Here is a 14291-nt window from a genome sequence, read left to right on the forward strand (position 1 = left end):
TTATTTCAGAAGTCTTAAGATTAACTGTTTGCATGCAAACTTCCCTGTCAGTCTTCAGGAGAAGCAGGTATATTTTGTTTTATTCTGAAAGGTTTTTGAAATGAATGCTGCTGGAGAGCTAAGTTTCATGCAATGCAGTCTCAGGCAGGTGTGGGTTAATCACAAGAGCCAGGGAGCCAGGGAAAAGATGTCCTGCTCAGGTCAAATCTCTCATTCTCTCTCATTCTCTCTCTCTCTCTCTCAATCTCTCTCTCTCTCTCTCTCTCTCAATCTCTCTCTCTCTCTCTCTCTCTCTCTCTCTCTCTCTCTCTCTCTCTCTCTCTCTCTCTCTCTTTCTGTCATCCTGGTTGTGTGAAAGCCTGTAAATCTCCAGACTTCTATAAGGCCAGCCAGGTGTGCATATAAAGAGAGCATCAAGGCTGTCATTTTCAAAGGAGTTGAAGAGACTTAGGTGCTATTGAAATGCAGTCTACAGTTCATTAAACACTCAGTAATTGTTGTGTTCCATTAAGTTAATATTTATTATCTGTGTTGTAGTAATAACAGGTACATTCTCAAGTAAAGGGTTTTGCTCTGTTATGTGCAGAAGGAGATTGAAGACTTTAGTTGAATATTAACACACTTGCCTTTCAAGGAGTGTTTTTTTTTCTCCATTTTGTTTATATACCCCTCCTGAGATGACTGTTCTTATTTTAGTTCATTTCTCTCTCTTTCTTTATTAATATCCATCTGTCCCAAGGGTTTTTCTGCTGAGAAAAAAAAAAAAAAAACAAGTCACTGGTAAGCTTCCGTGCTACAATATTTAGAGCATCACAAATCATGGTCATATCATGAAACACATTTGAACATTTCCTTATGCGCCTTGTTTGAAAGAGGCTGCTTGGAAATGCATCTGCACTTTAATCCTTGGGAACATACATCAGAAAACCAGGAATATGAACTATGAAAATTCTTAGTGGAAAGTAAAAGGGATGTTTTATATGTATAAACAGAAGCTGTTGCAAAAGGAAAAGGAAAGGTGGAATTCCTTCAGAGTTATTTGTGATTAACATAAGTTAAAGAACTGACAGCCAATATACCATTCAGATTTGCCTTCCTTTTCCTTTAACTTAGGCATATTGTAATTGTTTCAGCTTGAGTGCCCTCCTTCCTCACTCTGTGACAGCTGGGAGGAACGCTATTAAGTACAAGAATTATTTTTTTTGCATGATGGTGGCATGTAGGGAAGATGATTAGGAATTAGGCTCCCACTGAGACAAGCAAGCAGGAAGGCCCAAAGAAAGACTCATTTGTTTCTTATTTCATTTTTTATCTTTATAGAAAAATCAAATAAGGAAAATTTTGACCTAAGAAGTTTGCTTCAAGTTTTATTTTTCAAATAGCTCTTTAAATCAAAAGTGTGTATTAATGCGGAAGAAGACTGCATAGCTTGCCGCACATAGAAACTGTAGCAATCTTGTTTGTTGATTTGGAAAAAAAAAAAAAGACAATTTTTTATTAAAATTTTTGGGTTGTCTTCTAGAATTATTTAATTAGCTATGATATTGAATTTTAGGTTGCAAAAGTCCTACAGCCATGATGTTATGATAAGAACTCTTTACATAAAACTGAAAAAGTAAGTTGTATAGCCAACAGAAATTATATGCATCTATATTAAAAAGGGTAGTTAAGAATAAATTTAAATGAACTTGGAGAGAGAAGATTGAGCATGAAAGAAAGAGTGTTTAGAGGCTTCCCCAAAGTTATATTTCTTAGATACCACTTATGCTAATCTCTGTTAAGATAAGCTAGGCAAACACTGCTTTCAAGTCAATAGTGAAGAGTATTAACTTTCCCTATTGATAGGGATCCATGAAACGTTGATAATTTTAATGTGATGATCGGAAACAAACCTAGCAAACTAGCATATCAGTTGTACCCACTCAGTCACAGTTTAACACCACCAACACATAATTTTTGCTAGGTTGTGTGAAACTAAATTTTCTTTAATACAAAACATTTTCAAAATCTGGAGCTCTTAGGTGGTTATATTAATAGTAAGAATTCCTTAGCAACAATTTAATAGCAATCTAATTCTAATTAGTAAAAAATTAGTTGTAAAGTCTGTTGGTCAGTAGGGCTGCAAAGTCATACATCAGATGCATGCCCAAATCTCAGGTAAGAAGGGAAATACTTTACTGTGTTGGTAAGTCTCCTCTGTTGTATCTGACAGCTCCCAACTCTCCCACCATTCGAGAAGAGCTCTGTACAGCTTCTTATGATACTATTACTGTCCACTGGACATCGGATGATGAATTCAGCGTGGTCTCTTACGAGCTGCAGTACACCATCTTCACTGGACAAGCTAATGTTGTTAGTAAGTAAAAATCTTCTCATTTCTAGTTCTGTTTCCTTATGGTTTCACTGCAAATTAAGTTCTTTCACGTGTAAAGGTACTTGTATGTCAGGAACAAAAGAAAAACATATTTTCTAGGAAGATTTAAAGCCAATATTTTAAATCCAAAGCAACAGCCAGCACATGTTCCCAGTGGCACATGTATTGGTCCATATTTACAGGAATCGTCTCTTGCATCGTAGAGCCCTTGTTGCAGATGTAGCCTCAGGGATGAAAACTTCAGTTCCATTGTCCAGGATAGTCAGACACTTGGGACCCTTGGTTGAACTAGCTGTTAACTAGTACTGCAGCCTCCTTGTTATTTATGACATGCCCCTTGACAACTGGGCCTTTGTCAAAAATACACATTAAGTATTCTCTCTGATTTTTACTGTCTGCAAGGACACAGAAGAGAGGTCTCACTTTGTATACTGCAGACTAGGGCAGCAGACATCAGTGGAACAATGATCAGTATGGTAACATTGTTTGATTTGCAATGAGATTAGCTACCATTGTTTCATATTTTGTATTATCACACATTTTTATTAAATACACACACAGTTTTGACTCTGTGAATTTCCTGAATGAACAAATTTACATATTATTCCTTGGATTGTTTTGTTGTTACATAGCTAGTTTTCTGACAAAATGCTCCAAAATTGCCTAATCTTTGGCTAGGCAGTCAGCACTTCTGGGTTCAGTGGATAGTGCTATCATTGGCTTAGTGTGCTTTTGGATAAGTCATTTAACTTCATCCTGATCCCTATATGTTTAATAGGAATGCTACTATCTGACGTACAGTGGCTTTATGAAACTGCAGGAGACTGAAAGGAACCAAATCAGTCAAAAGGCGAGGTTTGTTCAGTCAATACAGATTTAAATTGTGAAAGTCATTGTCACAAAGGGTTGTTGATTAAAAGTTTAAGTTGAAGAGATGACTGGAGAGATTATGCTAGAAAAATCCAATGAAAACAATGAAGTGTAGAGACTTCCTCCTGGCTCAGGAAGTCCCAGAGCTGTATGGTATTGGAGCCTGGGAGAGCACAGTGAGAAATGATCACTGTGTGCTTTCCCTGTCAGTTAACATCTTCCTGGGCACTGGTTTTTGTCCACCATCAAAAACCCTAGCCACACACTGAACTAGATAGGCTTAGCTCTAGATAGGCTTCCACCCCAATGTGGAAGTGATTTTGTTCTTATAAAATTTGTTTTGAGATTTTTTAATGAAAGTCAGTGCTATAGACATGTTTACATACTTTATATCAGTGGAAAAATTGTATGGTCTCTGTCAAGTCTCAGGACTAAGACAAACTTGTGCTGACTCCACTGCTGCTGTGAGCACCTAATTTTCTCCATCACTAAAGTAGAGTTAGTTTTCCAAGCCATCTGAAAGGATATCTGAGGATTCATGTGCAAGTATTTTAGCACCATTTCGACGTAGCATATTATGAATATATTATGGTATTCAGGATTGACCAAAAAATAAATTGGACCTTTGAAAATTTAATTCATGTTTTGTTGAAACCTCCATTTAGTATCTCACTAGATAGCCTAATTTTGGGCAACACATGATAAAACTCTAGAATACTGGAAAAAAAAAAAACCACAAACAATTAAATTCAATACATGCTTCTACATCTGAGCAAGTTAGCTACCAAAAGTTTAATAGTAATTTGGAACAAATTGGAGCCAGGTATATAAGGAAAGAAAAGTTTCCCTGGTTTCCACTATTAAGCAGACAGGACTCAATAACTTAATGCAGTGTATTGCTCATTTTCTGATCCATTTTTGTCTCTGACTTTATGCTAGAAGGCTTTATAAAAGTCAGTTATTGCTACTACATATGAATATGGCAATAGTAAAGTTTGCCATTTCCACACTTTTATGACATGGGATTTTACTTTTTGCTTACTGGTGAATAAATAACAAGGCATTTCATTTTGAGACTGTATTGTAGTTTTCCCATGTGGAGGTGAAAGCTTTGATCTGCAAAACAATCAATTAGTTTTCTTTCAGAGATGCAATATGATAATTTGGGGTATGGCATGAAGTACTCAGTGTGCAATCTGAACTTTCATTCTATCACTTTGCAAAAAATGGTGCCATTAAAAGTTTGAAGAGTGTTGTGGTTTAACCCGTCTGGCAGCTAAACACCACACAGCCGTTCGCTCACCCTCCCCCCTCCCTCTCTGGGATGGGGGAGAGAAACGGGAAAGTGAAGCCGGTGAGTTGAGATAAAGACAGTTTATTAAGACAGGAATATAAGGAATATAATAATAACAATAATAATAATAATAGTGATAATGATAATAGTATTAACAATAATAATGTGTAAGAAAACAAGTGATGCACAATGCAATTGCTCACCACCCGCTGACCGATGCCCAGCCTAGCCCCGAGCAGCCGGCCCCCCACCCCGGCCAGCCACCCCTATATATTGTTTAGCATGACGTCAGATGGTATGGAATACCCCTTTGGCCAGTTTGGGTCAGCTGTCCTGGGTCTGTCCCCTCCCAGCTCCTGCTGCACCCCCAGCCTGCTCGCTGGCAGGACAGAGCAAGAAGCCGAAAAGTCCTTGGCCTGGTGTAAACACTGCTCTGCAACAATTAAAACATCAGCATGTTATCAGCGCTCTTCTCATCCTAATCCAAAACATAGCACCCTACCAGCTACTATGAGCTACTTAGCTCTGTCCTAACTGGAACCAGGACAAAGAGAAAAGAAATGAACACTGTAAGAAACTTTGTTTATAAAATCTTCTTAAGATCTGAAATGGAAGAAGAAAGAAATGGAAAAATTGGCCCAAATATTTATTTGTTTGTTTGTTTGTTTAACTGCAGCTAGCTCTTACATAAATATCCTGGCTATTACTTTCAATTTCATTGAAAGTTATAATTTAATCCAAATCAAATACAAACTTATGAAAGTGAAGTATAAATGGAAGGTTTTTCTAAATGTTGTCAGGCTTTCTTTATCTCATTATTTGATGAGGAATTTTATACCTCCAATGGAAGAGTTTTACCCTTCCAAATCTAATAGAGCTGCTACAGGTCTACCCAAATTTCTGATACATAGGACTCTCCCAGTTCATTCCAGCTTCCACTGGTAATGGAGCTTTGCCCACTGACGTCATGATTTTACTCATGACTGGATATTTCTTCACTTTCTTGGATTATATCCTCTGTCCGGTATGAGGGTCCTTACTTTTATAGATGATTTTCCAAGATCGTCCCTAGAATATTGGAGTGTACTATAATAGTGTGGAATAACACAGAGAGCTCTTTTCACTGTAAGTGGAATTAGACTTTGTACTGCAGCCTTGATGTTTTGATGAACTGAAGCTGTGGTGGTTTGTTTTTGTTTTTTCTTTTTTTTGTTTTAATCCTATTTTAATGGAATAGAATTTAGATTAGCACAAATTTATTTCTGTCATTGACATGCTGTTGCACATATATTTTTTCAATTGCTCTGTCATATCCCTGAAAGTTTCCATTGCTATTGTGTGTTACCTGTAGCAGGTAAAGTAAATAGGTTCATAGATCATCTTCAGGTCTGTGTTACTGTAGCTATGGATTAGTTGGGAGGAAGTAGCTAAAAAAACAACAAACTTTTTTCCCTTGAGGCAATAGGAATCACTTTGCGTACAAACCCACCTACCATGCTAATGGAGGTTGTTATTTTGGAATCTGTTTCTTAAAACCACGTAGTCAGACTGACTGAACTTTCCACTCCAGAACATTTCCTCCGCCAGAGGCATATATCATTCAGAGATTGCTAAGAATTCAGTAACAAAAACAAACAATGCTAAGTTTTTCTACTGTATTTTCTTTCCAACATAATCAACTATATTCTTTTTTATTAACTGAAATATTGGGAAGTTAACATTTGATGGAAAAGGTCCAGCTAGAGTATTTCATTTTGAATCCTATTTCATACAGGAAAGATTATTTCCAAATGTGGCCAAACTGCTTGCTATTAAATGCTTGGCAACACTGTTCGGTGTGTAAGAGCAATACAGTACTTTAAATTAAACAGACTTTTGCTAAAGAAGTTGTTCCCAGAGCTATACCATTCATGCATTTGCATTTCTGAGAGGCAGCTAATCATCTGCAATCTGAATGTTGTAAAGGCTTTCAAATTTGTCACTAGCTACCTAGCAATATAATTTCATTATCTCATTCCAATAAATGTTGAATTATTTTTTCTTTGATTTTTTTTTCATGGAATTTCTTTAGTGTGCTTCAGGAAGGTTAAAATTTAAACACAGCTTTTTACTAGCTGCAACACAAGATGTCTTCATGGAAAACACATGAGACTCTCTTCAAGACACAAAGGAGTAAACAATTCTCTTTCCCATTAAATGGAATTTATGTTAGTTACATTGGCAAAATAGTACAATTAACTGTGTTAAAGATAGAGTGTATTGTCAGAACTTTACCTGTGTTTTGTGATTACTTTTCCTATGAGATAGGATAAAATTTTGTAGACATAATTGTCCTAAGACAATTAGGACCTCATGCTTCCCTGAAAAACCGTGGGTTAATGATCACCAATGAGTTTTGGAATAGTCTATCTTTTGTCTCTTTCTAGAAGCTTTAATTTATTAAAAAACAGATTTCTTATAATTTTCAGAATGATACTGAGGTTTTCAGCAAGTATCTTTTAATGACACAAAAGCAAGGTTAGGATAAAATGAAGAAAACTGCCTATTAACAAGTATTAAAAGAGTGTTTGTTGTTTAAGAACAAAAAAAAAAAAAAAAAAAAGCTATGTGTTTTGCAGAACTCCTGCATATATTTTTTTTCATTCACATGGGAATGCAAGGTGGTGTAGAAAGTTATCTGTTGCCTTCACCTACTGTATTTATTCTAACAATTTGAATTGGTAATTATTTAAATAAAGCATTTAAAAATAATTAAAATACTCAAGAGATTAAATAACCTTCCTATGACTTTTGTGCTCCTGCTTTTCAAGAAGATATATTTTATTAAAATCTACCAGTGTAAATTTTGGGAGGATTTACACCTTGGGATTTTTCCCATCTGTTCTTTCAAGTGCATCAACAGCCAACACCAGGGAAACAGCTTTACAAATTATTACCTCCAGATTCTGAGAAACTTGTTTTGAAAACTCACACATCCTGTATGGACATCACTGTGCTCACTGCACCATTCCAGGATGTAATTTAAATTCCCTACATTTTTGTAGGCTACACTTTAAAAATACATTGTTTTACCACCTGCATAACCCTGTAAAAAGCCCTGAGTTTTTGAAACAAGAAACCTGAATGTAGCCTGGATTAGGAGTGGCTACAATACCAGACCTTTAGTTTTTGCTGCTGCAGCAGTGAGAAGTTATGTACTTTTCCCCTGTAACCTGCTGCCACTGGCAGGGAGCTGAGAGGGCTAGTTACCCCCAGATGCCCACGTTACCAGGCTGCTTGCTCATTTCCCTGATCATTCTTAGTTATCTTCTTTTGTATTCTGAGAAGAAAGGTTGTTCTGCTAGGGTAGAACTAGAGACAAAATGTTTTGATATAGTGACAAAATATTCTTTCATACCTAAAAGCTTACCTTTGCTGTTACTAGTTACTGTTCTGCATTCTGAAAGATTTTGCACTTGGAATATCAATATCATCAAAATTTCATTACCAAAATTTTGAATCAAATTTCAGTTTGAAACTTGTCATCAAGATCACAGTCAGGAAGCACATGGAGACACTGGTGTGGAGGCATGTGCAGAGCTTGCTGAACAACAAGGTTTATCGAGCAAAGTAACCAAGTTAGTCACAGCATCCAGCATTTATTGAACACCAGTAGTCTGGGATGCTTAAGACAGGAAGGACAAAGGAGAGAAACCCAATGTATCTTGTATCATCAAAGAAGATAGAGCCTTCTGCTAGAAGATGAATTAGGTGAAGCAGACACTTCCCATCTCTCTCTTCTGACTGTGTATAGAGTTTAGTTTAGGTAAGGTCCTAACTCAGGAGCTCCTCTTTGTTCAGTGCTAGGTGGGGTGAATGCCTGTGAGCATTTTGCCAGTAGCCCCCAGCAGCAAGTGTTTTAGCAACACCTAAAAAGATTGAGGTTGTGCCTGTACACAGGAATCCAAATTAACTATTAACTAGATCTTTTAATAATAACAATAATTTACTCTGTGTAAGTATCTACAGAGTACTGAGTATTGGGTATGTGTGAGTCCACCTGGGAGGACAAGAGAGAGTGGCAAAGAGACTCATAGCAACACATCTGTACTTTTACAGTCCTTCATATACCTATATAAATTCAAGTTTTATTTGTTAAGGACTTTGTTAAGGACTGACCAGCCTCTGGAGGGTAACAGCAAAAGTGTAAGATTGAAAAATGTGCCCTTTAGAGAGTTTTACTGATTGATACAACTCTATTTGCTAGATGATTTAGCAGAAACCTGGGCACTTCTTTGTCTGCATGAGGGGTTTTTTTATATATGGTCTATGTATACCATAGACCACAGCTTTCAAAGTGTGTGGACATGGAAGAAGCAGGCACTTCCAGAACTACTGCCTGGATTCATCCCATTTACAGACTTACAGATGTTATTTGATAACCGATCAGAGGCAGCTGAGTAAGGGATTCCTTAGTCATACTGGTCTCCGTCTGAATCCAGTGCTTTATTTTGCTTTATTTTAGCTTAACATTTATTGTGCAATAGCACCATTGAGCCAGGTAAATGTTCTCGATGTAAAATCAATGCGGTAGTTCAGCTACAGAAAGAGTGTACCTGTAATACTTGTGCTGAATTTTTACTGGGAAAAGTAGTCTTTGAAATATTTTTTGCCAGGATGCTGCTACTTTTATTTCCTTTCTTCCTATTCCCTACCTCTCAAGGATGCTATGTAATATGAGAGAAATCTGAGACAAACACTGCATAATTTTTAGATTGAAGTTTGAATTTTAAATTCTATTCCTAATGCTCTTTTATTATGAAAAGTATATCCTAAATTAAGAAGGAGTCTTCTGGTATGGCTGTGAATTCTCAATGAGTCTATAAACCTCCTTCACAGGTCATTTTCTTTAAAGTTTTGTGCCTAGTAACCTTTTATTTTTTTTCTTTAAGTAAGGATTTTATATTGGTTAATATTTATGCTAAAAGTACTACGGGCTTCTAAAAGATTCTCTCCACTAGTACTTATCGGTTTTCTGGAAAAACATGAGTTAGAAGCTGAAAGCTAGCTTAATAGCACATTAGCATTGGTAACTTTTTCTATGCCCAGTCAAGGAAAAAATCACAGAATCACAGAATGTTAGGGATTGGAAAGGACCTTGAAAGATCATCTAGTCCAATCAAGAAGTCTGTAAGATCAAGAAGTCTGTAAGTTTCCATCCAGTCGAGAATTTTTCATTTAGGTTTTTCAGCCTTACTAATACACATGCATGCTTATACTTTAATCTGTGTTTATCTTTTTCTAGCTGTATAACTATAAAAAGTTGTGAACATATATATATATATTGCAAATGTAAACTTTCTTATTTATATAAACACTTAAAACAGAAGAGTTATCAGACTGAGGATCCATTAGACTGGGAGCTGTTACAAATGTACAGTGGGTACTATGGGTGATTCACTGATGTTGCAGTTATTTCACAGAAATGGAAAGATTTATGCAATTAAATAAGTTCATTTTAATGGATTATGCTCATATTTTGCAGATTATATTGCTTCTACCCTATTTTACTTATTTCCTACATGTTATACTTCTGTGGTAGTCATCAAATGTACCCCAAAATAGTTTGTAACTAGAAAATTATGTAGCTCTTCCCCAGATGACATCTAACCATGAGGGCATAAATCAAAAAGTTACATCTATTAAACATACTGTTTAATTTACATCCTGGCAAATTTTGGAATGTAGAAGCTGAAGCTTGCTCTGGAGCCCACCCTTCACCCTGTTTGGCCTCCCACAATTTGCTTCAGGTCCTGAAGAAAACATACCCAATGACTGTCGGCAAAGGTGGCTCCATAAGACTCTGAGCATTACTGCTTATGTTAGTTTTTTGAGGCTTACACTGAGTTCATTAATCTAAAAAGTAGATTGATGGGATCTCCATAATCCTCTGGCCCTTAAGCAATAAAGAATTCGTTGTGTTGGGATATGAAAATTCCCAGATTGCTCATGCCTTCACTGAGTCATTTCTTACATGTCCAATTTTTATGGTTGACTTCATATAGCAAGAAGTTAAAAGGTACCCTGGCTGAGGGCTGGTGAAATGAGTTAGTGCAATTAAGTGGAGACTTAGTGAATGTAACAGCACTTTAAAAGGTATAGAAGCCCTTTTCTTATCGGTGGTTTGGTGCTCAGGAGTACTCTAAATGTTCCACTGTTACAAAGTGTTTAGTATGTTATGACTAATGTGCTTGGTTTGAAATTGCAGGTTTATGTAACTCAGCCGACAGCTGGATGATTGTTCCCAATATCAAACAAAACCACTACACCGTGCATGGGTTGCAGAGTGGCACTAAGTACATCTTCATTGTTAAGGCCATTAATCAGGCTGGCAGCAGAAACAGTGAGCCCGGCAAGCTCAAGACAAACAGTGAGTAACGTGAAATCCAGCACACACACACTCTTCTCCTTTCTTGCCTTCCTTTTTAGGTTTGGTTTTTGAAAGATACAAGACTGCAGAGCAGATTAACCTGTTTAAAGTGCTTCCCACAGTGAAAGTCACTTATTTAACTCAATTTAAGATTACCGGAGTCTTCAGTAGTGCAGAAATTACTTTTTATCATAAGAAGCATCTGTACTTTGGTCACTGGAAATATCGTTTAGGAACCAAGCCATCACATGTGAAATGCTTGAAAATGGTCTTTTGTGGTTTTGTTTAATGTCCTCTTTTCCTCTTTTTCCTATTCTTTTTCCTCTACAAAGTAAAAACATTTTATGTTTGCAACAAGACATTTTATTTTTGTATTGTGTTCATAAGATGCTAGTTTAATTTTGTTCTCCAAGATGATCTCTTTCTTAGGACACTAGAAAACTTCCTTAGCTCCATCCCTCTCAGTTTTTATGGAGTTCAACAAGGTAGTAGATTAGTCAGAGATCCCACTTCAAAAAATAAAATAAACAATGGTTACACAAATTATTAGCAGATGTAGTATAGCAATTTTAAGATGGGTTTTCAGTCTTTTTCTTGTGTCCCAGCCAATCCCTCAGTCCTGTAGTCACCATGAACAACTTTGAGCTCTGGAATGGGAACACTGGGATTTGTGCACTCTCTGAAACCTGCTTATTGAGGGGGAGAGTGTTCAAAAAGGGGTGATATTGAGTGTTGCAAGAAAGGGGCCACAGGGTTTGGCACATACCAGCTCGGGGGCTTCTTCTGGCTTGCACTCCTGTGTAAAAGCTACTCATATAAACCATACATCTGCTACCAAGAATCTGATAACCTACAAGGAAATGCAGTACCAGAAGACCCACTTGGAAATGGCAACCCTTCATCCTGTTGTCTTTTTGTGACTCAGTGTGGTGCAAAAGCAACCTCTCAGGTGACTAAGAAATGATGTATGCAGAAATGACTCTGTACAGAGAAAGATATCCTTCAGTTACTGCTTCAACAACACAAAGGCTACTAACCAGTTAAAGAGGCAGGCTGCAGATATATTACTGCTACTCAGCAGTAAGAAAAAATAGTCAAAAAACATCCCCAAATAGTTTCCAATGTGTTTATCTTATGCTTCATCATAGTATGTAACTAAATACACATTGTAAAAGTAGATTATAACTCTAACACTGAAAGTATTCCTTGTCTTAATACCGACCCATAATGTTAACTGAGAATTAGCATTGCATCTGTCATCTTCCATTTTAAATTTCTGCTTTTCATGTTTCCTAGAGATCTGAACCAACGACTGTCCTTGCTCAGATGAATTTAATTTCTTCTTACCCCCACACTAACACTTTCAGTTTTACTGCATGAGAAGTACTTAACTGTTCCTTCATAAACTCTGAGCAATTTACATCTTATTTGAAGTACACTTGTCAGTGCCAGAGGGTCACAGACCTCATGGGAGTGCTCATTTCTATTTTCTATGCATGCGATCAAATCTTCCACTTGCATTTTTTTTCCTTGACATGAAAGACATTAAGAAGGGAAAAGGGCTTTGCTGGATCACACATAGAGTCATAGTTTTGTAGTTGTCTCCTGGTGGAGGTAAATGATCATTCTGCTTTTTGACACGAGGAGAAAGCTTGTCAGAATTGTGCCAGACTTTAGATATCTACAGGGTTCAGTTTACCAAAAAGCTTCCTGTTATTGTCTACAAACCTTGTGCTACAGCTGAAGATACTTGCCAAGAGCAACAGCCTCAGTAATGTTTTTACACCATATTATTTGGTCCAAGTTATAGTTCACTTCCTTCTTTTTAATGCACAATATCCAGCACCATAGAACCTCATGGGCGTCCTTCCAAAAAGGTCCTAAATTGTTGACTGTGCTTGACATAAATAAAGCTGTGAGCAAACGAACAGACAAGGCTAATGCTTTTTCTTATTTTGAAACTCACTTTGTGGGCTTTGGAATCATACATTTTTGTAGCTATGATGAAGATGTTATTATGGAGCTTTATCCCTAGTGAATTAATAGAATGTAACATTCTAAATCTAATATGCTGTGAAAAAAAGCAACCCTCAGACCTTTATTAGCATGTATATTGGTTTCAATTACATGCAAGAATTAGAGTGTTCAGGTTACCTCTAGGTCAGGGATAATGGGCATGAAGATTACGCAGGGCTCTTTTCAGGGATTATCAACACAGGGAAGTTAGTGCACAATGAGACTGACAGTAAACTGACAATGCAAGCCAGCTAGCACAGGGAGCAGAATCACTTAGTCTATCTTGAGAACACTTCAGAGAAGGAGATTAATAAGATTATGTAATCTTGTATGCTTCTTTATTATGCTTTCTATTCACTCTTCTTTTTAAAATTAAAGACAAACTGTTCTGCTATCTTTGTCTCTGCTTGTATAGGTCAGCCATTTAAACTGGACCCCAAATCTGCTCACAGAAAATTGAAAGTGTCTCATGATAACTTGACAGTGGAACGTGATGAAACCTCCTCCAAAAAGAGTCATACACCAGAGCGATTCACGAGCCAAGGGAGCTACGGAGTAGCTGGCAATGTGTTCATTGACAGCGGACGGCATTACTGGGAAGTGGTTATAAGTGGGAGTACATGGTACGTATATAAGAATATACATGAGAATAATCATTGGTTCACATCAAAGGTCCATGTAGGTCCCAGTACAGTTCCTCTGACAGAGAGTGGTAACAGATGCACAGGGAATGGCATAAGCAGACCTAGCATATACTTTTACCCAGTTTGTCAGACTATTTTCCCAATTTCCAGCACTTTCAGATTCTGGAACTTATTCTGCCAGACAGAGCATCTTTATATTTAGAAACCCATACAGGACTTTTCCTCCATGATTGAGGTTGATTGTTTTTTGACTCTACAGAAAACACATTTCAAGATTTTAGTGAGTTGGAAAGCTAAGAAGGTTTCATCTTGTTTCTATAGCAGAGCAAACATTTGAAGCGTGATCATTTCTTTACTAGATATGAAAGATCTTGCTGTCCTTCTTTTGGAAAATATAGCAAAACAGAAAAAATACAGAATATGAGGACAATTTGATGACCCAGATTCACAGGGGTGGAAGTCAGATACAGCTCCGGGGAACGAGTGGGGAGCAGCAGTGCCAGGTCTATGACCCAGGATGTGAAGCCTGGGGCAGGAAATGGAGGAGCACGTTATTCTATTCCTGAATGATCCTCTCAGCCATAAAGGGCCGGGTTTCAGGGTCCCTTTGGTCAGTAGAACAGATGTTATCCTTTAGGATTCAAAGGCAGCAATCATGACGGAAGTTAATGAAGGAGAAATTCA

General features: G+C 37.1%; 1 protein-coding gene across 10 annotated transcripts in view; it reads left to right on the forward strand.

Annotated features, from left to right (window-relative positions):
* Positions 1 to 14291, forward strand: part of MID1 (midline 1) — a 251968-nt gene that overhangs the window by 223829 nt on the left and 13848 nt on the right. For all 10 annotated transcript variants that reach the window (XM_083821997.1, XM_083822003.1, XM_083821995.1 and 7 more), the window contains exons 7-9: positions 2213 to 2356; positions 10786 to 10947; positions 13379 to 13586. In XM_083821997.1, coding sequence (XP_083678123.1) covers positions 2213 to 2356; positions 10786 to 10947; positions 13379 to 13586 — 514 coding nt within the window. The remainder of the gene's footprint in view (positions 1 to 2212; positions 2357 to 10785; positions 10948 to 13378; positions 13587 to 14291) is intronic.

The sequence above is a fragment of the Anser anser genome (assembly GCF_964211835.1).
Source record: "Anser anser genome assembly, chromosome: 1".
Taxonomy (NCBI): Eukaryota; Metazoa; Chordata; class Aves; order Anseriformes; family Anatidae; genus Anser; species Anser anser.